Source organism: Salvelinus fontinalis, chromosome 37, assembly GCF_029448725.1.
Source record: "Salvelinus fontinalis isolate EN_2023a chromosome 37, ASM2944872v1, whole genome shotgun sequence".
Taxonomy (NCBI): Eukaryota; Metazoa; Chordata; class Actinopteri; order Salmoniformes; family Salmonidae; genus Salvelinus; species Salvelinus fontinalis.
The window spans coordinates 18,564,729-18,586,676 of record NC_074701.1 but is presented as its reverse complement, the minus strand read 5'-3'; the positions used below and the strand labels follow the sequence as shown (position 1 = coordinate 18,586,676).

The following is a 21,948-nucleotide window of genomic DNA, read 5'->3' as shown; positions in this document are numbered from 1 at the left end:
ACTAAATACCTCGCCAAAAATACAGTCTGTCCTAATTCCCCTTTCTTGCAGTCTGTGTGAGGGCTTTGAGAAGACAGAGAGGCAATGAACCAGCGCTGTGGCTCAGGGATTCAGGGGAAACTCTTGGACTTCGTAGTAAAGGCGGAGTGTAAGAGAGATGGAGTGGGGGACGAGCCAATGTCAATACCAGCCGCAGGACAAAGCACACACCTAACAGCAGAGCAGTGGGTGTTCTCCCCACGTTCGTACAGACACACACCCCTACACCATATATACAAAAGTATGTGGACACCCCTTCAAATTAGTGGATTCGGCTATTTCAGCAACACCCGTTGCTGACAGATGTATAAAATCAAGCACACAGCCATGCAATCTCCATAGACAAACATTGGCAGTACAATGGCCTTACTAAAGATCTCAGTGACTTTCAATATGGCACCGAAATAGGATGCCACCTTTTCAATAAGTCAGTTCATCAAATTTCTGCTCTGCAAGAGCTTCCCCGGTCAGCTTTAAGTGCTGTTATTGTGAAGTGGAAGGCCACACAAGCTCACGGAACGAGACCGCCGAGTGCTGAAGCGTGTAGCGAGTAAAAATCATTTGTCCTCGGTTGTAACACTCCCTACCGAGTTCCAAACTGCATCTGGAAGCAATGTCAGCAAAATAACTGTTCGAAGGGAGCTTCATGAAATGGGTTTCCATGGCTGAGCAGCCGCACACAAGCCTAAGACCACCATGCGCAATGCCAAGCGTCGGCTGGAGTGGTGTAAAGCTTGCCGCCATTGGACTCTGGAGCAATGGAAATGTGTTCTCTGGAGTGATGAATCACGCTTCACCATCTGGCAGTCCGACGGACAAATCTGGGTTTGGTGGATGCCAGGAAAATGCTACCTGCCCCAATTATAGTGCCAACGGTAAAGTTTGGTGGAGGAGGAATAATGGTCTGGACCTGTTTTTCATGGTTCGGGCTTGGCCCGTTAGTTCCAGTGAAGGGAAATCTTAACGCCACAGCATACAATGACATTCTAGACGATTCTGGGCTTCTTTGTGGCAACAATTTGTGAAGGTCCTTTCCTGTTTCAGCATGACAATGCCCCCGTGCATAAAGCGAGGGTAATACAGAAATGGTGTGTCGAGATTGGTGTGGAAGAACTTGGCTGGACTGCACAGAGCCCTGAACTCGACTCCATTGAACACCTTTGTGATGTATTGTAACGCCGACTGTGAGCCAGGCCTAATCGGCCAACATCTGTGCCCGTCCTCACTAACGCTCTTGTGGCTGAATGGAAGCAAGTCCCCACAGCAATGTTCCAACATCTAGTGGAAAGCCTTCCCAGAAGAGTGGAAGCTGTTATAGCAGCAAAGGTGGACCAACTCCATATTAACGCCCATGATTTTGGAATGAGATCTTCGACAAGCTGGTGTCCACATACTTCAGTGATGTAGTGTGTGTTTAAACTGTACATGCGTGCACACACACACTCACGCACAAGACACAGAACGATGGATTGTCAAACAAGTCTTTTTTTTTTCCAACTCCAAATTGGTGGAAGGAATTTGAATGCAGAGCCAAGCCGCTCCAGTAATTTCGATGCTCCTGATTATTTGTGAGGGAAGGAGAATGTTCAGTCACATACCGACACACTGTCCTCCCTGGCCCTGGAAGCCCTTTGGACACAGATCACACTCATACGAGCCTGGGAAGTTGATGCACAGGCCGGACGGACACACACCCAAGTCCAGACACTCATTTATATCTAAGAGAGAGAGAGAGAGTGAGAGAGAAAGAGAGAGAGAGACAGAGGTGTGGGGAAATGAGTTATATAAAAGAGACAAAGAGAGAGGCAAGGAGAGAATCAACACCAAAAAAGGCCATTGGTTTCATTTGGATGAGTGCTTGATGTGTGAGTAAGCCATATGCATACCATGTTATTGATAGGTCAAAAACAGCCATGCCCGTATCTTACCATGAAACCCCCTCTAATTCTCCTGCCCTTAAAGCTCTCAAAATAGAACGCAAATATGTAAAGGGTGCGTCCTGTACCTTCACACTGGCCTGTTGGGCTCATCCTGTAGCCACTGTCACAGTGCAAACAGGTGTAGGAACCCACGGTGTTGACACAAAACTCATCCTCAGGACACGTGTGGGTGTTCAGACACTCGTTTAAATCTGAGAAAGGGATGTAGAGAGGGAGGGCGAGACGAAGAGAGAAAGACGGAGATGGGAGAGATTTGAAGATAGCAGAGCGGTCACTTGGCTCCAACAAAGACAGTACATTCAAGAATCTTTCAAGAATAACCATTCCTTTTTTGGTACTCACCCGAACCCATTAAGCATAATCCCCAAAACCCTGGCGAAATGTGATGGAGTACGAATAATTCTAGTGCTGTGTCGCTAATGTTGTACAACCATGTCAGACACTACTCTGTCCAATGTCAACAATCTCTTGATCTGCCCATCGATCTGTGCCAAACCTTCATTTACCCCAGTCTGAGTGTGATATCCATCTATCTAAACTATTTGGACAGTCTGGCATTACAGAGGGCTAGGAGTTTGGCTCATGACATCCTTTCCTTGACTTTAACTGAATAACATGGACATTGCTGATTCATGCCAGGCCTATCCCTGCTTCGTGCCCTCCTAGCCCCTAAGATGGACCAATGCCAGGCTAAAGTGACTGGAACTTCCTCTGAGGGCCCTGGGCGGGACTTCCTGTGGGACATTAAAAAAAGACAGAACAAACGAGGAAGGAAACAGGGACCCCTAATTTGCCTCTTAAACGGTGTGATACCAACAAAAATAACCTCCTCAGCTGGGTATACAGGATACCACTCCCCTCCTTAGAAACCAAACATCCCCCACCCTGATGTAGAGAGTGGAAGTCCATGAGTCAACAAAACAAGTCACAGACTGCACATAGACTGCACACGTTCTTTTTGTTTTAACGTGACATGTAGTGTTTCTTCTGGGTAAGTCAGTCCCTCAAAGTCTTTTTAGTCTAGTTTTCACAGAACGTTCCATCTGCCTATAAAATATTTAGGGCTGTCGTCCTCAAGTTGCCTGTTTTGGTGCTCATATCCACATATAAATCCCTTGCAAACAGTAATAAATTATACTCTCATATTTCATTTTCAGATGTTAGTCTGTTACAGTACAGTTATGGGGAAATAATCACCAGCTTTTTGCCTCTGCAGACCTAATTTTGTGTCATTTTGTGGAAGAGAAAACGTGTGTCGAAACACCAGAAACCACCTAATGACAGTGTTCCCAGTATTTATATCCCAGGATAGGGAGGATGATGAGGAGGACGTCGCTAATGGGCTACACTGTGGTCACCTTCTACAACGTAGCCCCTATCTCCAGGGAGGGGGGCTAAGCCAACAGGGAACTATACTGAAGACTGGGGAAACGAAAACACACAAACGGCTATCCAAATGCCTGCTACTGCGGTGCACAACAGCTATTGAATCTCCTAGGCTTCTGCTGTTGTTTTTGGTGTGTCTCCGTATTTCAGGGAGCGTGGTGGTATGTGTGTGAAATGGCTTTACCAATGCAACTGGTTCCCTCCTCATCTGTCATGAAGCCTGGTTGGCAAACACACAGGAAGCTGCCGGGAGTGTTCTTGCAGCGGCCGTTGGAGCACAGTGATGCAGAATCCAGGCATTCATTAACATCTATCCACAGGTACAGCGTGGCAGGAGACATGGGATGGAACATGAGTCAACTTGCTTAGAGACATACTGACATGACACGTAAGTGGATTAAAGTAGTATGAGATGCAATGGATATAGATACGAGTCTTTATTTCAAACCATCACTGTAGCAAAGAGGTCGCTAAGGGATTCTCCTACCGTGTCTAAATGTATACATAACTATTCCTTCATCAAGAGAGGCCTCCAAAGGTTAGTAAAATCATTCCTATTTCCTGATGTAATTAAATGGATCTACCTTCTGGGCGCAATGTGAAGAGTGAAATCCAATCAGACCAAATGAGAAGAGGACTATTCCCATGGGTCTGATAAATGGATGTGACCTTTGACTTCTTGTTTCTCACCTACACAGGTGGTGTGTGTCTCGTCCATCTGGTAGCCCTCGTTACAGATGCAGGTATAGCCCTCGGCAGTGTTGTAGCAGATCCCCTGGCCACAGATGTGAGGGTTCACCTTGCACTCATCCACCTCTGGCCGAGAGAGAGAAAGAGAGAGAGAGAGAGAGAGGAGGGAGAGAGAAGGAAACCTCATGCTACTCTTCAAATACGAAATACAAATATGCAGTTTCTATATGCGCATAAACAAATCTATTCCATTCCTACAAATGTCCTTTCCTCTCCCTAGCTAATAGTCTCATCAGCATCCCACTCATGGCTGCAACTGTGTTTCTGTATGACAAATCTGCTCAGTATGTGCATCAATCTGTCTACTCAGTCTTGACAGTGGGAAATTGCCTTACATACCACAGAGGAAAAGTAGAGAATAGAGTAAATCCTAGTGTCTAATACCCATCAAAAGGCATCGATATGCAGACATATTACAGAAGTGGGTCACTGGGCCCACAGTTTCAGAGACCTAAGGACTCCATATAAGCCGAAACTGTACAACTGTCAAATCGCAGTGACTGAAAGGTTGGGCCATTTCAGATCTTGATGAGAAGTAGAGAACATGAAAGGGGGATTAAATGAGTTGTGATAGAATGCCATGTGACAATCTATCAAAATACATTATTAATACTTTACCTAAGAATTAGTGTTACTGAGGTAGTCAATGTCAGCAGGCTTGATGACTGGGCTTCTTCATAGCTCAGCAGGCCAGTATGGTGGAATTAAATGAATTGAAGTATTACTGTACACATTTCAATAGGTGAGGTTTCTTTGCTCAAAAATGCTACAGTGGCATCTCCTCAGAAATACAGTTAAATTACTGTTAAATTGCTGTGCTTTATATGGGATTTAGGGAGGACATCAGTCAAACAGAGGAGGATGGGCTCCTGCTTACTCTCAAACTTTCTTCCCACCTCAGGAGATTTTCCTCAACTGTTTGGTCGAGAGTTATTGTTGAGCACTTTGTGACAAACGTATTTGTAAAAAGCACTATAATTTGATTGACTAATTGATTGCTTGGTTGAGGTACAGAATGCTTAGCGAGTGTAATTATTAGTATCTTAAAGAGCATCTGCGCCGTGGTACAATAAAACTTTGTTGTTTTTTACTTTAAAAAGAAACAGGTCCAGAATGATTTGCAAGCATTGAGGCACGGAGACTATCACAGTAAGGATGATTAAGAAAAGGAGTGGGCAATTATGCCGCCTAGTTTACTGAGTGTCTGTCATCGGGAGGCCTCATAACATTTCTGTGGCCTCTTAATATGGTGTCACCTTTCCGGGACACCAGGACGTAAAACGCTGAGATGAGAGAGGTCTGGGGGTTTGGATATCCGCCTAGCAAAAATAAACCAAAATATCCCTGCGGTCCCCTGATTGGTCCAAGAGGTTTATGTGGGCCTGGCACCAGATAGTCCCACTCCCTTCCCTCCACACTAGTCTCCGTGCCGACACTCTCTCTCCTCTACTGCTCTGAAAAGTCCCGTCTTCCTCGTCCAGGGTTTCAAAATAAAAACAGGTGGGTTTCACACAAGTGGTTGCCTAGCGATGGCACCAATCACTGGCCTTCCCCTTTGAAGACACACGGCAACAAAATCTAAAATTGGAATCTCTTAAATAAAACAATACAATACCCAAATATATTTCTGTGAGGGTCAGGTGAGAAATAAAAGTTTCTCAGCACTTTCATTGGAGTGATTTGAAGCCATAATGATGTTGTTAGACTATTCACATCTAGAAAGTGGAGAGAGAGACTTCATGTTGCTGTGGCCCCTCAACAGCAACACATGACTCCTAAATATAGAGGAGCGCAGAATATTCTCACAACGGGGGAGAACCCCAAGGACAAAGAAAGGAGGTTAGGGAGAGTTAAAAAGTGCCATGTTCCCAGTCTGTGCAAATTCCTCTTATCGGCCTATTTTTTGCCCCTGACCTGTGAGGAATTCAGATGCAGGGTTAAACACAAATAAAGGGTCAGTGAACTGGCGAGTGAGGGAGATAACACTGGGTGTTATTCATGAACTAACCTTGTGTTCCCTTCATCCCTCTATTCATTCATGATTTATACAAAATCAGCTTGGGATAGCTTAGATATAGAATGTAGCAGGGATAGTAGGTATCAACCCATCAGCTGCACATTGACCTCACACTAAACTATGTCCAAATGTCACGGCGTTACTGTATGTCAGTGTGAGCACTTACCTGCTGACTGAGTAGGGGCGATGTCCTGGCCAGCGTTGGTGGGGAGGATCAGGGCTGGAGCAGGGGGGGACGTTTCCTCCACAACCTCTGAGAGACCAGGACAGATAGAGCCAGGGGAGAGAACAGTGCAGTCAGAATTTTTGTGATCTTTAAAATGAGTGCTTCAATGGGTAAGAGTGTACTACAGATTGCTGTAGAAATCCCAGCGGACAGAGATAAATCACTCTACGCCATCAAGTGCTGAGCTGACAGCTGTTTAAAGATTTTTACAGCTTGGATTTGTACTGAATGGAACAATAAAACAACTATTTTTACAACAATCGAAACGTTGCGTTTCAATTAAGATAACCCTAGACTTGAGTCTGGAGAAGACCCATCACAAATGGCAGGTGCTCTTTCCCTTATGACGATTAGTCCTGTTACAGGGGAAAGAACACAAGATATTTTTCAAACCAACACATTTTCATTTTTATTCTGTCAGGTAAAATTGACCGTAAAGCACCAGTGGAGACCTACTTACATAGAGTTCGGTACAGTGCCAAAACAAACATCATAAATAAATAACTTGCAGACTTTCCCCTGTGAGAGTGAGCCCAGCCCTGTGAGACTGAAATAGCAGCAGAGAGAGTAGAGGGGAAGGAAATGGATGAGACACCTTTGTAGGCCGGCTCCATCCTCATGGTAGAGACACCGGGAGAGAGTTGTGGCTGGCCAGCCTCGACCTCAACTATTGGACTACTACTAGTAGCCTCCAGAATAACCAGCTCCTTGAAGGACAGAACACAAGACAAACACAATATGGACCTCCGGGTCAGTGGACTGATCCGAATAGACATGAGGTTTCAGTGAGCAAGCGCCGCTCATGCACCGTTGTCATGCGTGCGCTCGTCATGTAGGCTGCTCAGCAGTAAACTAGTTGGAGATCCGCTTGCATGACAGCCGTAGGAAGGAAAGAGCTTGAAGGGCTTGTAGAGCAAGATGGTGGGAAGCAAAACATGGGTTTTCATTGAGTAGATAGGGTCTATAGTTATCAGTTGTGTGGACTCCAACTTGACTTCAGCTTTTTTTTTCTTTTACCTTTGGAGTTTCTCTAGGATGTCAAAATGGATTGCGCAATAGTGTTTACTTACTCTGCCTTTATCAAAGTGCATTAAATAGTTTCAAGCTGCTGAGTCTACTGTTCCTCTGAAAGAACCAATATATTGTAAAAGTGAGCTTCTATATTTACATCATTCAAGTCATAATACAATACTAAATCCATTACAGAAAGGTTTCAGGACTGTTCCGTTTTGGAGACTCTTAGGCTGCGTTTACATAGGCGGCCCGATTCTGATCATTTGCCCAATTATTGGCAAAAGAGCTGATCTGATTGGTCAAAAGACTAATTTGTGGAAAAAGATCAGAATTGGGCTTCCTGTGTCAACGCATCCATACAGTATGAGGCTGAACAAAAGCGCAAAGAGCAAAGTCTTAGCAGCTGTGATTGGCATGGACGGATGTTCCACTGTGAAGTGCTCTTAAGCTGAAAGCGTGGAGCAGTGATTGGCTCAAAGTCATGCAGTGGTGATGCTGACTTCATGCAGAGGTGATGCTGCAGGCTGCTTCTGCAGGTCGCTGCCATAGAGGCTAAAGGGTGAATCCTTCTTGTCGCATGCAAGAAAGCTATTTTCTTTTCATTTTAAAAAAAAATCTGAAGAAACCCAACCTACCTGCTCAGGTGCATCTGTGGCTACTGGTCATAAAAAAAATATGAACGAAAAATATGTTACAAAAAAACAAGAATGAGATCAAGAAAGAGTGGGACCGTCTGGAAGCACAAGGCTGGATATACCTGCCCTTGATCATCAAGTTGTCAGAGACAAGTACATCATATACTTCATTATATTTTCTCCATTAAATATCTTCAGGCTTATGAATAAATTAATAAACCTTTCCGGCTGGGGCCAGAGGACCAATCATTTGCAATTCATAAGACTGTCACTTTTACAGGCTCCGGGGGTACGTTTAGCTGTTCATGGCCATGTCGAAACATGATCTTTTTCATAGCAAAGGACAAATGTTAACCAGTTACAAGGTCGTTCCACTAAAACCTTATTTTAAACACTGGCCAAATGCCATGTCATAACTCAACCCTCAGGCGTTTTTACCGTATTTAGATCTTGAGGTCATAAAAACAAACAGGATTGTTATTAATGTAGCACAACACTGGGCATGAAACAAATCACCTCCACCAGGATTTTTAGCTCAGTGGAGCCAGCTTTAGCCCCTTGTGGCATGCAAACACTAATCTACACAGGTTTAGGCAGTGGCTTTCTCTCTTATTGTTTGTCTGAGTCTGTCCTCTGCATTGGAATCCTCTGTACTCGGAGCTCAAGAGAAGCTTAGTGGTAATTTGGACAAGTCTGTGCGCTCTAATGCTGCCAAGTTTCTCTTTCCCTCGCCAGCTCCCAAGCATGTCCTGAACAATAAGAAAGAGGAGCTCCATCTCTCCTCTCTCTCAGAATCCAGAAGGTTGAGAGGCGACGGCAAGCCAAAGCATGTGAATCCTCATCATCCTGATCAGGGTGGAACTGAATTGATGTCTAGTTGAGAGATATTTTTAAAGACCCCACACACACTCACACAAGTACATATGTGCTTAGTTTCACTTACAGTACCAGTCAAAAGTTGGCACACCTAGTCATTCAAGGGTTTTTCTTTATTTTTACTATATTGTAGAATAATAGTGACAACATCAAAACGATGAAATAACACATTTGGAATCATGTAGTAACCAAAAAAGTGTTAAACAAATCCAAATATAGTTTATATTTGAGATTTTTCAAAGTTACCTTGATGACAGCTTTGTACACTCTTGGCATTCTCTCAACAAGCTTCAGGAGGAATGCTTTTCAAACCGTCTTGAAAGAGTTTCCACATATGCTGAGTACTGGTTGGCTGGTTTTCCTTCACTCTGAGGGACTCATCCCAAACCATCTCAATTGGCTTGTGGAGGCCAGGTCATCTGATGGAGCACGCCTAGTGGTTAGAGCGTTGGGCCAGTAACCGAATGGTTGCTGGATCAAATCCCAGAGCTGACAAGGTAAAAATCAGTCATTCTGCCCCTGAGCAAGGCAGTTAACCCACTGTTCCCCGGGTGCCGAAGACATGGATGTCGATTATGGATGTCTGATTCAGAGGGGTTGGGTTAAATGCGGAAGACACATTTCAGTTGTACATCTGACTAGGTATCCCCTTTCCCTTTCTTGGTCAAATAACCCTTAAATAGCCTGCAAGTGTGTTTTGGGTCATTGTCCTGTTGAAAAACAAATGATAGTCCCACTAAGCGCAAACCAGATGGGATGGCGTGTCGCTGCAGAATGCTGTGGCAGCAATGCTGGTTAAGTGTGCCTTCAACTCTAAATACATCACAGACAGTGTCACCAGCAAAGCACCCCCACACCATCACACCTCCTCCTCCATGCTTCATGGTGGGAACCACACATGCTGCGATCATCCGTTCATCTACTCTGCGTCTCACAAAGTCAAGGCGGTTGGAACCAAAAATCGCAAATTTGGACTTATCAGACCAAAGGACAGACTTCCACCGTTCTAATGTCCATTGCTCGTGTTTCTTGGCCCAAGCAATTCTCTTCTTATTTTTGGTGTCCTTTAGTAGTGGTTTCTTTGTAGCAATTAGACTATGAAGGCCTGATTCACGCAGTCTCCTCTGAACAGTTGATGTTGAGATGTGTCTGTTACTTGAACTCTTTGAAGCATTTATTTTGGCTGCAATTACTAAAGCTGGTAACTCTAATGAACGTATCCTCTGCAGCGGAGGTAACTCTGGGTCTTCCTTTCCTGTGGCAGTCCTCATGAGAGCCAGTTTCATCATAGCACTTGATGGTTTTTGCGACTGCACTTGAAGAAACTTCCAAAGTTCTTGACTTTTTCCAGATTGACTGACCTTCATGTCTTAAAGTAATGATGGACTGTCATTTCTCTTCGCTTATTTGAGCTGTTCTTGCCATAATATGGACTTGGTCTTTTACCAAATAGGGCTATTTTCTGTATACCACTCCTACCTTGTCACAACACAACTGATTGGCTAAAACACATTAAGGACAGAAATTCCACAAATAACTTTTAACAAGGCACACCTGTTAATTGAAATGCATTCCAGGTGACTACCTCATGAAGCTGGTTGAGAGAATGCCAAGAGTGTGCAAAGCTGTCATCAAGACAAAGGGTGGCTACTTTAACACTTTTTTGGTTACTACATGATTCCATATGTGTTATTTCATAGTTTTGATGTCTTCACTATTATTCTACAATGTAGAAAATAGTAAAAAAAAAAAAAAAAAAATGGAATGTGTAGGTGTGTCCAAACTTTTGACTGGTACTATTGAACGGGTGGATTACTCTTTATTTGGACAAAAACGTTTTGCGCTGGCACTGTAGGTACACAAAATTGCACATATCAAAACAGCCCAGCATAGTGAAAAGACAAGAGCATGGCCCCTATCTATGAGTCACACTCAGTCCCACCCAGCTCAGTCCAATCTTCTGTCTCTGTCTTTCCATAGTGCATTAGTAAAGATGGCTTCTCCTCTACTGTTGCTTGCTGTGTGGTGTTGACTCGCCTGGTACATAGGAAATTGCATGATGTTGACTTACCTGGTACAGAGGGAAGCTGTCTCTCAGCGACGCTCAAGGCCTCCACTGGTTTCTCATGTGTCGGCAGGGGCAGAGGCGGGGCCACAGGCTCTTGGTGGGTGATCATTGGCTTGTTGATGGTCTCAGGTTGGCTGGGTAATTGATTGGGTGGTTTGGGCTTGTAAGATCCCGTGACAGTGTAGCCCATCCCACCAGGGCATATCTCCTTGAATTTAGCTAAAAAGTTTAAAAGAAAAATATAGTAAGTACATCCATACTTTATGCAAAACAAAACAAATCTATTTCAGGTTCAAAATAATAAATTATAGCTACAGTATGTGACTAATTTGGCTGATCTTTCATTTTATGTAACTCCAATGTAATGTACAATAGGTTACATGCTGTTTGGTTTTTGATGTTGTAGCAGATTTGTGTATATCAGTCTCTGGGTCATTCCACCAATTGGGTGCCTTTTGAGTAGTATACCTTGGTGAAAAAAACATTGAATTTCACCTAATTTTAACATTCTGTCATAAAGAGCACATGTTCAACTTCATAAAAAGCATGTGTTTCCATCTCGAGGTTAAATTTAAAAAAAAACTATATTAAGTGTCTATTAAGTGCCAAATAAAGTTAAAGGGTGACTGTAACAAGGTAGATGATCTTAAATCAGCCATAAATCCCCTTGTGACATGAGGAATGGAAGCTTGTTGTGTGCAACAGGGAGGGTCAATTGAATGCAAGCTTCATGAAAAAAATGTTATTGTCAAAAAATGTCTAGCCTGTCCATCTATGAGTAACAGTGTTGACGTGTTATGCTCAACCCACTCAGTTTTCCACCACAAAACACCAGAAAATGGCCAAAAAGAGTAGAACCAGTTCACCTGCTCTTACACTGTGATTTTACGATTTTATTAGATGTAGAATTTGTAAACAATTTTAAGAATAGTTTTACCATCTTAAAATGAGAGTTCAGTTCATGTAACAGGGTTGAGCTTAAAATGAGGGAGAGTTTTTGGTATTACATAAAAATGAATCACTAATCACATTAAATAAATAATAATCTTCAGAAATGACTTTGTCATGATGATTAAAACTTGGAGAAATGTTGGGGTTAAGTGGGTTAAAATCTTCCTGTAAGTCTAAGAGGGTGCACAGAGGGACATTTGGTCTATATTAAAAAGGGAACTACATTTAATTTAACAGGCTTTTAAAATTCAATATTGATGCACAATTTCTACTTAATATATCGAAGGGACGCAAAGGCACTCATTTCATGGAATGACCCTTCTGAGTTCTTTCTGAGCTCCACATAGACTTCGTAATGTGTCCTCTCTGCAGGACTTATGTGTTCCCATTAGAAACCAAGGAGACACAGTGGATCATGTCACTGGTGATAAAGACTGAGAGTCACACACTTGTCTCATTCTTGAATGTCTTTGTGCAACTAGCATTTTGTAAGGACTTGACTAGATTTGTTGGGGAAGCGTCATGGCAAGGCTTTCATGTATGTGCCATTGAATGAAAACTAAGTACCAACCATTGTTACACAGTGTAGCATCCACCAATCCAGTTTCATATAAGAATAGCACATGCTATCTATACAGTGTCCCATTTTAACCAACAAGCATTTGCAAGAAGTTAGAATCTACCAAAATAAACTGTCTCCATCTCTGCCTCAATTGAAAGAACCATGTCAGCCAATTGTAATTAAACCACGACATTGATAGTGAAAAAAAAAAATCTGAATAATCAGTTACTAATCCAGCTACAAGCGTCTCTGCGAACATTCCGACAAACAAAGAAAAAATAACATTAAAGAGACCTTAAAAAATGCTGCCCTTCATAACAAGGTAAATCCTACATGTAATCTGCTCAAGTTTATTTCCAAATAAAGGAGTACGTCTCTAATTTACTCTTATAACAGCTCCTAACCTTACCCACAGAAACGTCCTCACATTGGGAAAAATGGGCCCGGTTCCAAGCAATCAACCCCTAACTCTATTACACTCCCCATAACAACTTACTGTACTACACTGGGAACTTTGAAGATCTGGCAACCAAAATAATCTGGCAACCCAGATGATTTTAACGGGTGTTGTTAATTAGGCCAAACGAGGCCATCCAGTAATGTCTCCCGGAGCCTAGACAGACAATACAGGCATAGACACAGAAAAGGCTTACACTTGTTCCCAGACTAACCTCCCAGGTCTAATGGAATGTTTGGCTCAATGTCATCAATTCATTAAGACAGACCTTTTCGAGTGGAAGTGTGAGGACTCAGCAAACAGTTTCTATCTATTTCGTTTGCCTGTGCTGCACATGATCTGCAGGTGTCAGCTATTGTGTCACCCCAGCCAACACTGACCATGATACCCGTACAGATGGCAATGGCGGATGGGGAGACATGGTGGAATAAGGGGAGACAGGAGGAGAGTGCTGGTGGTAGAGATATAACTGCATCTAAAACTGTCTACTTGGCAAAGCATTGAAACACATGCACAGAGAGAGAGAAACATTGAGTGTGGGTGGGGGATGGATGCCAATGGTCCCACATTTCAATCTCTCAATGTGAGAGTGGTGGAATGGATGGATGGGTGGAGGTGTCTGGGACTCAGAGTTGCTGGCGTTGAAGGCCTTACCTGTTCCTGGTAGGGGGCACTTGTCGCAGCGCGGGCCCCAGGCCTTGCCCACACTGCAGCAGCAGAGCTGTTTGCTCAGCTGAGCAGACACCGGGTGCAAACACTGCTTCCCCGAACTGACCAATCGGAAACAAGCCCCTTTCTCCTCGTGGACGGCAGAGGTGTCGGCTGAAGAGGTGCAGTGGGAGAGTGGCAAGGGGAGGCGCGCCACAGTGGGGGGGGAGACACAGACATGGGGGAGAGAAAAGAGAGAAAGAGAAAATAAAGAAGTCCCCCTTCACCGGAATCCACCCGCCCAACACAGAGTACAGTACTCACACATTTATAACAACATCAAAAATACCAAGAAAATGTTGAAACATCTCAGTGGTAGTTCGCTGTGTTGCCTGCTACCGCCGATACATTTCAGATCTTCATCACAGGATTTTTGAGCTATGAAGAAAGTGTCAACTAGACTAACCTAAAAGCTCAAACGCAAAACACCCACAAGCACAGCACATACAGCAACAAAAGCTCTCTGGGTGTCCAAACATCGAGCTCTTCATGCCAATGCTTCATGCACTAATGAACAAAGTCAAATGCTGACCCAAATAACAGCATGCAGTAGGGTTGGTTGAGTGTTTCTGAATGGTGCACACCATGAGGGGTTTAAGCAGCTCAAATCCTGAAGTGTAATAGTGGAAACTGTGGTATGGCAAGGCACCAACGGAACAAAGACTCTCTAAGGATTTGACTTCCAAGTAAAGCTGAAACCATATGATATTCTTCCAGGATTTCTTCATTTTTCAATGGGTGAGCTCTCCTATCAACGTTAAATCAGTGCTCATACAAACTGACCATGATATTCATTTTTGCCCCTCTCACAACAGTCTCCAAATCCCAAAATGTAACAATGTTGAACTGCTGAGGCCAAAAGGAGGGCTTCATGGGTTAATGCACATCAACATCAAATTAGAAGTACTGGAGTGTACAAGACATAATTCAAAGAACAGTGAAATGTAATAGATTTTTCTTTCCCAATCCTGTACAAAAGGTCACAAAGACTTGTTCTAAAGTTTCAATTCTTCTAACATTTTCCCCTTTAGGCAGTTTGTGTGGTGTATTGATATTCGTCAAAACAGACTGAAAAAGTTAACAGGTTTTCAGTCATTATTGACAGAGAGGGTGTGTGTGCGAGCGTGTGTTTGTGTGTGTGTACTGTTGGAAACGGGGGCTCAAACGGCGGAACCGCTGTCCCTCCAAATCCTTAACAAAAATCTTGACGGCGCCTCCGAGTCTCACAAAGCTCGGACACACGGGAGAAATCGTGTATGACAGGCAGCAATCACTTTCGCTCTAGTCTCCACTAACTTCCCAAATTCCATCCACCCTCCCCCTCCCTCCTCCTTACCACCCACATTGAAGTTGCTCTAAGGCCTCGCCAAAGCCACCAATATACCAGCGACCAGGGGTGCAACTTTCACTGGGGACCCCCCAAATTCTGAACAGTTTTATCATTGGAATGTGTCGCAAAAGTGTGCTTTAGGACCGTGTGGACAACTCCGAGCGGTCGGTAGGCTGTTTGTAGTGTTTATCCGACCAGATAAAATTACTATTATTTTTTTAAATGATATGTCCCCCCACTTCTTAAACCAAAGTTGCGTCCCTGCCAGCGACTCACGCTTGAGTCTTTTCTTGAGTCTCAGAAACTGTCTAGCTAATAGGGCTAGAGGGTGACTGTGGGGCTCTGCTGCTAAAGTTCTCAAAGTAAACTAGAGCAGCACGACCCATGAATAGGCCAGTGAATGCCTCAATGATGGGATCTCTCCCTTTGTCGGATGTGAGAGGCAGCAGTGGGAAGGGGAGATGGAGGGATGGAGAGAGATGAGGGTGCTGGAGTTCTGCTAGATTGCCCTGGGACGCCCTCCCTTCATTTCTAGACGGTTGCTGCATTTGTCTCCCATCATGTTACCTATTTGGAGCGTAGCCCTTTACACTTGTACCTGTATAAAGGTTGAACATTGCAGATTTGGGCCTCCCGAGTGGTGCAGCGGTCTAAGGCACTGCAAAACAAAACAACTATAAGTGTGCTCGTTCTAGTTCCTCAACGGCACAACTAGGAGAGCTAAAACAAAAGTTGTAGTTGAAGACTCTTCTTCAACTATAACATAAAACATAGACATAAAATTGCATAGAAATGACTTAGGAACTGTGCACACTTTTGCGAGGTGTGTGGCCACTTGGAGACACCAGTTAGTCCTCTCACTCAAAGCCTTTTTTTTGTCTTATGTTGCATCTACCCACATTTTCCAGAAATCTTCTCATCATGTTACTGAATGTATCCAGAGGATTTTCACATTTCGTTATCAACAAATACGGCAAAAAGTACAGTAAATGTAAAATGCACATAAAATCAACAGTATAATGTTTGGATCCAGTCAGGGGAACTGTTGTGTCCTCAACTTTGGTCTAATAATGTTTCCATAATCTCCAAACTGTTCCCTTTCAATTGCTGCCATGCTTATGCTTTTCATATTTCATCTGTAAGAAACGTTTCAATTTAGCCCTATCCAGTCCAATTCCCACGAGTGTATAGGGTTAATCTCGCATGGTATGTGCATTTCAAGCAGTCCTTACTGATCCTTTGGTCAAGAATTTTGTCTTGCACCAGTGGACCGTTTGATGACGTGCAAGAATCCGAAAATAAAATTGAGTCACAGTTATTGTAAGTGCTACGCATGGAATGCATTGGTTTATTTTTGTTATAAGTGTAATTGGACACAGGATGCACATGTATGTGTGAAGTCTGATTCCATGGTACAATAGGGCGTTATTAGTGGCTCTCACAATGGGGAAGTCAGTTTTGATTGGTTACTGTTGCTGTCATGCATATTATAAGCCAATCAACACACAAAGGCAGTACATAGGAGGGTCAGGCTGTATTTGGTCCTTCATCCACACCAATATGTTTCTCTCCAAACTCCACTGTGCTTTTCATGCCAGCAGAGAGCTCAGTAACTCAACACACACAATGAGGGGAGATGTCTAAATCCGACATTGGCGGTTCAATGACAGGCAACACATGCAGGGGAGGGGGGAAACACAATGGGTGATGTCACTGATGAATTTCCAATGCCTCCTTTTTCCATGTAAGGACAAAACTGTAGCAAGGCTCCTTGCCATACCCAGTGATGTTGATGAATGGCCACTCAGGTTTCAATAGCAATGAGATAAATAGAGGAGAACCAGGAGGAGACACAAACCAAGAGTCAACACACACACACACACACACACACACACACACACACACACACACACACACACACACACACACACACACACACACACACACACACACACACACACACACACACACACACAGAGAGAGAGAGAGAGAGAGAGAGAGGTCGGGCTGGGAGAGACAACAGCCGGCAGGGAAAAGCATGCTAAACAAGACCGTCATTAAAGGCCATCACTGATCAATCGCTCTCCTACCAAAAACCCAGAGAACTGAGAATCAAGTCAATAGGATTTTAATCTCTCAACCCAAAACTCCTTCTTTCCCTCCCTCCCTCCCTCCCTCCCTCCCTCCCTCCCTCCCTCCCTCCCTCCCTCCCTCCCTCCCACTTTCAGTGGAGAGAAATACGATCTGTTGTGTTTGGCAATATGCTGTGCCTTTTGCTCCATGCTCTGAGGGGAATCTAATTAATATGATAAACGCCATGCTATTCATCCATGCATTCCCATCTGTTCCCACATTCATATGCATATCATCAAAACACAGCCTTTGCAGTATGCTTTGCGGCATTCAAAACATTCTTCTACAGACTGCAATCTTACAGACTGCAATCCTGACTGTACAGGCTGAAGTAATATATATTTTTAAGCGTATGGGAAATGTCACACCCAAATATAGCACAGAGAGAAAGACAGAGTGAGAGAGAGAGGGAGATAGAGCGAGAGTGAGGAAGAGAGGGCGAGACAGAGACAGAGAGAGAGTTATGAAGGACTTACGGATACAGGTGGAGAGGGTGGGGTCAGGGATATAGCCGACCTTACAGCTGCACCTGTAGCTACCCATGGTGTTCAGACAGTCTCCGTTGGGACACACACCCTGCAGCTGGCACTCATTAAGATCTGCAACAGAAAAACAAGGAGAGGAACAAAGTAATACACTGTTGATATACATATTAGTGTGTATTACACAGTACAGAAAGGAACATGAACTGAATGTGCATAGAATAGAGATGTGTGCGTCGACAATTCTAACCAATTACCATCATTTGGTTTGTTTCTATACATAAGTTTGTATAATAGCTCACAACAACCGCGTTCGTATCATAACCTTTGGCCCCAACATCACTGTTATGGTCCAAGGCAGCTCCCGTAGTTTGAGGTTTTCATGTGGAGTGGAGGAGACAGTTTCAGGTCTCCCGGTTATGGAGTAACCTGATCAAAGAGCAGGTTGATTTCCTTAGTTCATAGTCTGGTTTCCGAGCTGGTCTTGGGTGCACCTCAGCCACGCGTAAGGTCCAAAATGATATCATAACCGCCATCGATAAAAGACAATACTGTGCAGCTGTATTCATCGACCTGGCCAAGGCTTTCGACTCTGTCAATCACCACATTCTTATCGGCAGACTCAACAGCCTTGGTTTCACAAATGACTGCCTCGCCTGGTTCACCAGCTACTTCTCAGACAGAGTTCAGTGTGTCAAATCGGAGGGCCTGTAGTCCGGACCTCTGGCAGTCTCTATGGGGGTGCCACAGGGTTAAATTCTCGGGCCGACTCTCTTCTCTGTATACATCAATGATGTCGCTCTTGCTACTGGTGATTCTCTGATCCACCTCTACGCAGACAACACCATTCTGTATACTTCTGGCCCTTCTTTGGACACTGTGTTAACTAACCTCCAGATGAGCTTCAATGCCATACAACCCTCCTTCCGTGGCCTCCAACTGCTCCTAAATGCAAGTAAAACTAAATGCATGCTCTTCAACTGATCGCTGCCAACACCTGCCCGCCCATTCAGCATCACTACTCTGGACGGTTCTGACTTAGAATATGTGGACAACTACAAATACCTAGGTGTCTGGTTAGACTGTAAACTCTCCTTCCAGACTCATATTAAGCATCTCCAATCCAAAATTAAATCTAGAATCGGCTTCCTATTTCGCAAAAGAAGCATCCTTCACTCATGCTGCCAAACATACCCTTGTAAAATTGACTATCCTACCGATCCTTGACGTCGGCGATGTTATTTACAAAATAGCCTCCAACACTCTACTCGGCAAATTGGATGCAGTCTATCACAGTGCCATCCGTTTTGTCACCAAAGCTCCATATACTACCTACCACTGCGACCTGTATGCTCTCGCTGGCTGGCCCTCGCTTCATATTCATCGCCAAACCCACTGGCTCCAGGTCATCTACAAGATCCTGCTAGGTAAAGCCCCGCCTTATCTCAGCTCGCTGGTCACCATAGCAGCACCCACCCATCGCACGCGCTCCAGCAGGTATAGTTCACTGGTCACCCCCAAAGCCAATTCCTCCTTTGGCCACCTTTCCTTCCAGTTCTCTGCTGCCAATGACTGGGACGAACTGCAAAAATCACTGAAGCTGGAGACTCATATCTCCCTCACTAACTTTAAGCACCAGCTGTCAGGGCAGCTCACAGATCACTGCATATGTACATAGCCCATTTGTAAATAGCCCATCCAACTACCTCATCCCCATACTGTTATTTATTTATTTTGCTCCTTTGCATCCCAGTATCTCTACTTGCACATTCATCTTCTGCACATCTATCACTCCAATGTTTAATTGCTATATTGTAATTATTTCAGCACTATGGCCTATTTATTGCATTATCTCCCTTATCCTACCTCATTTGCACACACTGTATATAGACGTTTTCTATTGTATTGTTGACTGTATGTTTGTTCATTCCATGTGTAACTCTGTGTTGTTGTTTGTGTCGCACTGCTTTGCTTTATCTTGGCCAGGTCGCAGTTGTAAATGAGAACTTGTTCTCAACTAGCCTACCTGGTTAAATAAAGGTGAAATAAAAAACAGAGTCTAACTTGTTAAGGAAGCAACAGCAGGGTAGACATAATATGTCAAGCGTGAAGAAGGTGAACAGAATGCTCTCCCCTGTATACTTCGTTATAACAGGAGACAGGCAGACTTTGTATCCCCTTCCAACACGGCTGGCTCTTAGCTGTTTACATACACCGTGTTCATTTGTTTTGGTATCCAGTTTACAAGTGTAGTTTGTCATTGAGAGGGCTAAATATGAAGCACGCTTTCGTGTTAAGTATCCAAAAGGGAGCTTTGTTCCATCCAGAGTTCCATGTGATTTGTTCCCCTTTAATTCTGTTCAACGGGATGAATATTATCACTTTACATGTTGTTCTTTCTGTTGCAAAAGTGAAAAGATATACCAGTACAGGATCATCACTCATGCACAGAGTATTCTAGAAGCCTCACACACGACAACATGGGCCGTGTACTTGACAAGAGCAGCATCACACCATCATGTGGTACAGGCCACAGCATGTTGATATCCTTCCATGTAATGTCATGAATATTTCAGAGGATACATTTTGACCAGGTTCATGTCACAGGAGGCTCTGCTGTGTTCTGGAATAGAATCAACAAATAGGGGAAGAGACGTCATTCCCGGGGGTGGGTGAATGAGGGCGTTCCCACTTGTCTCACAGGACAGATGATCCAAATCAGGCAGATCTCAGGAGGAGAAAGATGTTTGCGTTAACATTCATTACTACAACACCCTCTGCTAGGAATATCAACGAATGGCTGTTATCATCTACGGGACGTGTTTCCACTGGCGCTTTCACGGTTTTAACACCTGCATCGTTCCTTTAAGCCCCGCCCACATGCGCTGTCAATCACTGCACTGACAGAATAATTACCCACAATATACACTCACTATTTCTGTCCCCTCGGGGCCCCACAGAGAGCGGCCCACTGCCTCTGATGACACACAGAGGAGTATGCTGCTGGGGTGAGGAGATCACTGCTCTCTCATCACTTTAATCACTTTGGACTCAGATCCACTGCCTGGACTGGGACAGACCTGCGCGCATTAGTCACCACAACCTTCAGCAGCGCCTGAGAAGCGCTAAGCGAGAGTATGTGGGAGGGAGATTGGCTTGTCCAAGAGAAGTCATACTAAACATGACCCAGCCTAACACCAAGCCTTACCCTCCTCCCCTCACCGCTTCAGAACTCAAATGGCTCACTGGGGAATATTGAATCAGAACCTGGATCAGAACCAGACCCGCCGACTACACAGAACTTTAAACCAGCCGAGTGATCCTCTATCGTGTCTCTTTTTTATCCCTCCATTTGTTATATTGGACAGTCACACCATATCCAACAATTAGTAAACACACATACCTAGCTCCACGGAAAACAAAATGGAGATTCAATCCAAATCAGCTCTGTAAAAAAAGGTAATAATAAGGGGAACAGGATGTGGTGGATTACAGGGTAAAGAGTCACAACACCTCCACAGGAATAATAAGTCTGGTCTCCTGGGCCGCCACTCTCCTCAGCCTGGCAGCACTCCGAATAGGCAGCAGTCAGGCCTCGGCTCCCCTTTCAGAGCCCTTCTCTGCCTAACCACAGTTATGGCACGCGCATTGACGCGGTGGCACTCTGCCTCAAGTAGAACCAGTGGAACCCGGGCAGATGCCCTTGCAGTGTGGTTTGTGCCATGCACTACAGTAACAGTGCCGTCAATGAATGGGATCCCTTTGAAGTGAGTAGGGAGTGATGTCCCCTGATGTTTTAAATGTACCGTCCACTGTTCCAATAGAATTCTCAATGATGTAGAATAATGTAGAGTGCTTAGTGTTGGCAAGTTGTTACTGTAGTAGAAGTGCTCACGAGCACAATATTAAGGATAAGCCTTCACTATTTCATAACTCCTCTCTGTAAGATGTGGTAGTTCAAACAGCCGGCTATCATAGAGAGAAGCAGAGGTCTGGCTTTCCTGCTGATTAGAGGAGAGCAGTAGGGGTTATATTTTCTGTTGAAAAAGTGAGCAGTCCGTTGTCTCTGAGCAGGCGTGTGGCGTATACACAGACACTGGTCTCTCTCCCTCACCCTCCCTCCCGTTGAGTGGAATGCTGAGTGAATGGGCCACAGTAGGTTCAGAAGTCGCTGGGGCAGAGCAGGCTTGATTTAGTGTGACTCCTCTGAAAACGGCCAGGCCTGCCAGCCCTGAAGTATTGTAGTCATTGTTCGCTATCATATCCCAATTCAATACAGATTAGGGGAATCTATTAAATATGGCACCTGTTTTCTCTCTCTCCCCCCCATGGCTGTTATGGTGTTTGGGGTCCTGCTAAAGCAGGATTGATCAC

General features: G+C 44.3%; 1 protein-coding gene across 3 annotated transcripts in view; it reads right to left on the bottom strand.

The window, feature by feature from the left end:
• The window catches only part of ltbp1 (latent transforming growth factor beta binding protein 1), a 134,039-nt gene that overhangs the window by 45,839 nt on the left and 66,252 nt on the right, over window positions 1–21,948 (bottom strand). For 2 of the 3 annotated variants that reach the window (XM_055902272.1, XM_055902269.1), the window contains exons 10-19: window positions 17,569–17,691; window positions 13,576–13,743; window positions 10,955–11,170; window positions 8,008–8,030; window positions 6,954–7,065; window positions 6,299–6,385; window positions 4,056–4,181; window positions 3,550–3,675; window positions 2,045–2,170; window positions 1,638–1,757 (exon numbers count right to left, since the gene is read on the bottom strand). In XM_055902272.1, the coding sequence (XP_055758247.1) occupies window positions 1,638–1,757; window positions 2,045–2,170; window positions 3,550–3,675; window positions 4,056–4,181; window positions 6,299–6,385; window positions 6,954–7,065; window positions 8,008–8,030; window positions 10,955–11,170; window positions 13,576–13,743; window positions 17,569–17,691 (1,227 nt within the window). The remainder of the gene's footprint in view (window positions 1–1,637; window positions 1,758–2,044; window positions 2,171–3,549; window positions 3,676–4,055; window positions 4,182–6,298; window positions 6,386–6,953; window positions 7,066–8,007; window positions 8,031–10,954; window positions 11,171–13,575; window positions 13,744–17,568; window positions 17,692–21,948) is intronic. The other variant, XM_055902271.1, reaches the window with a different exon arrangement.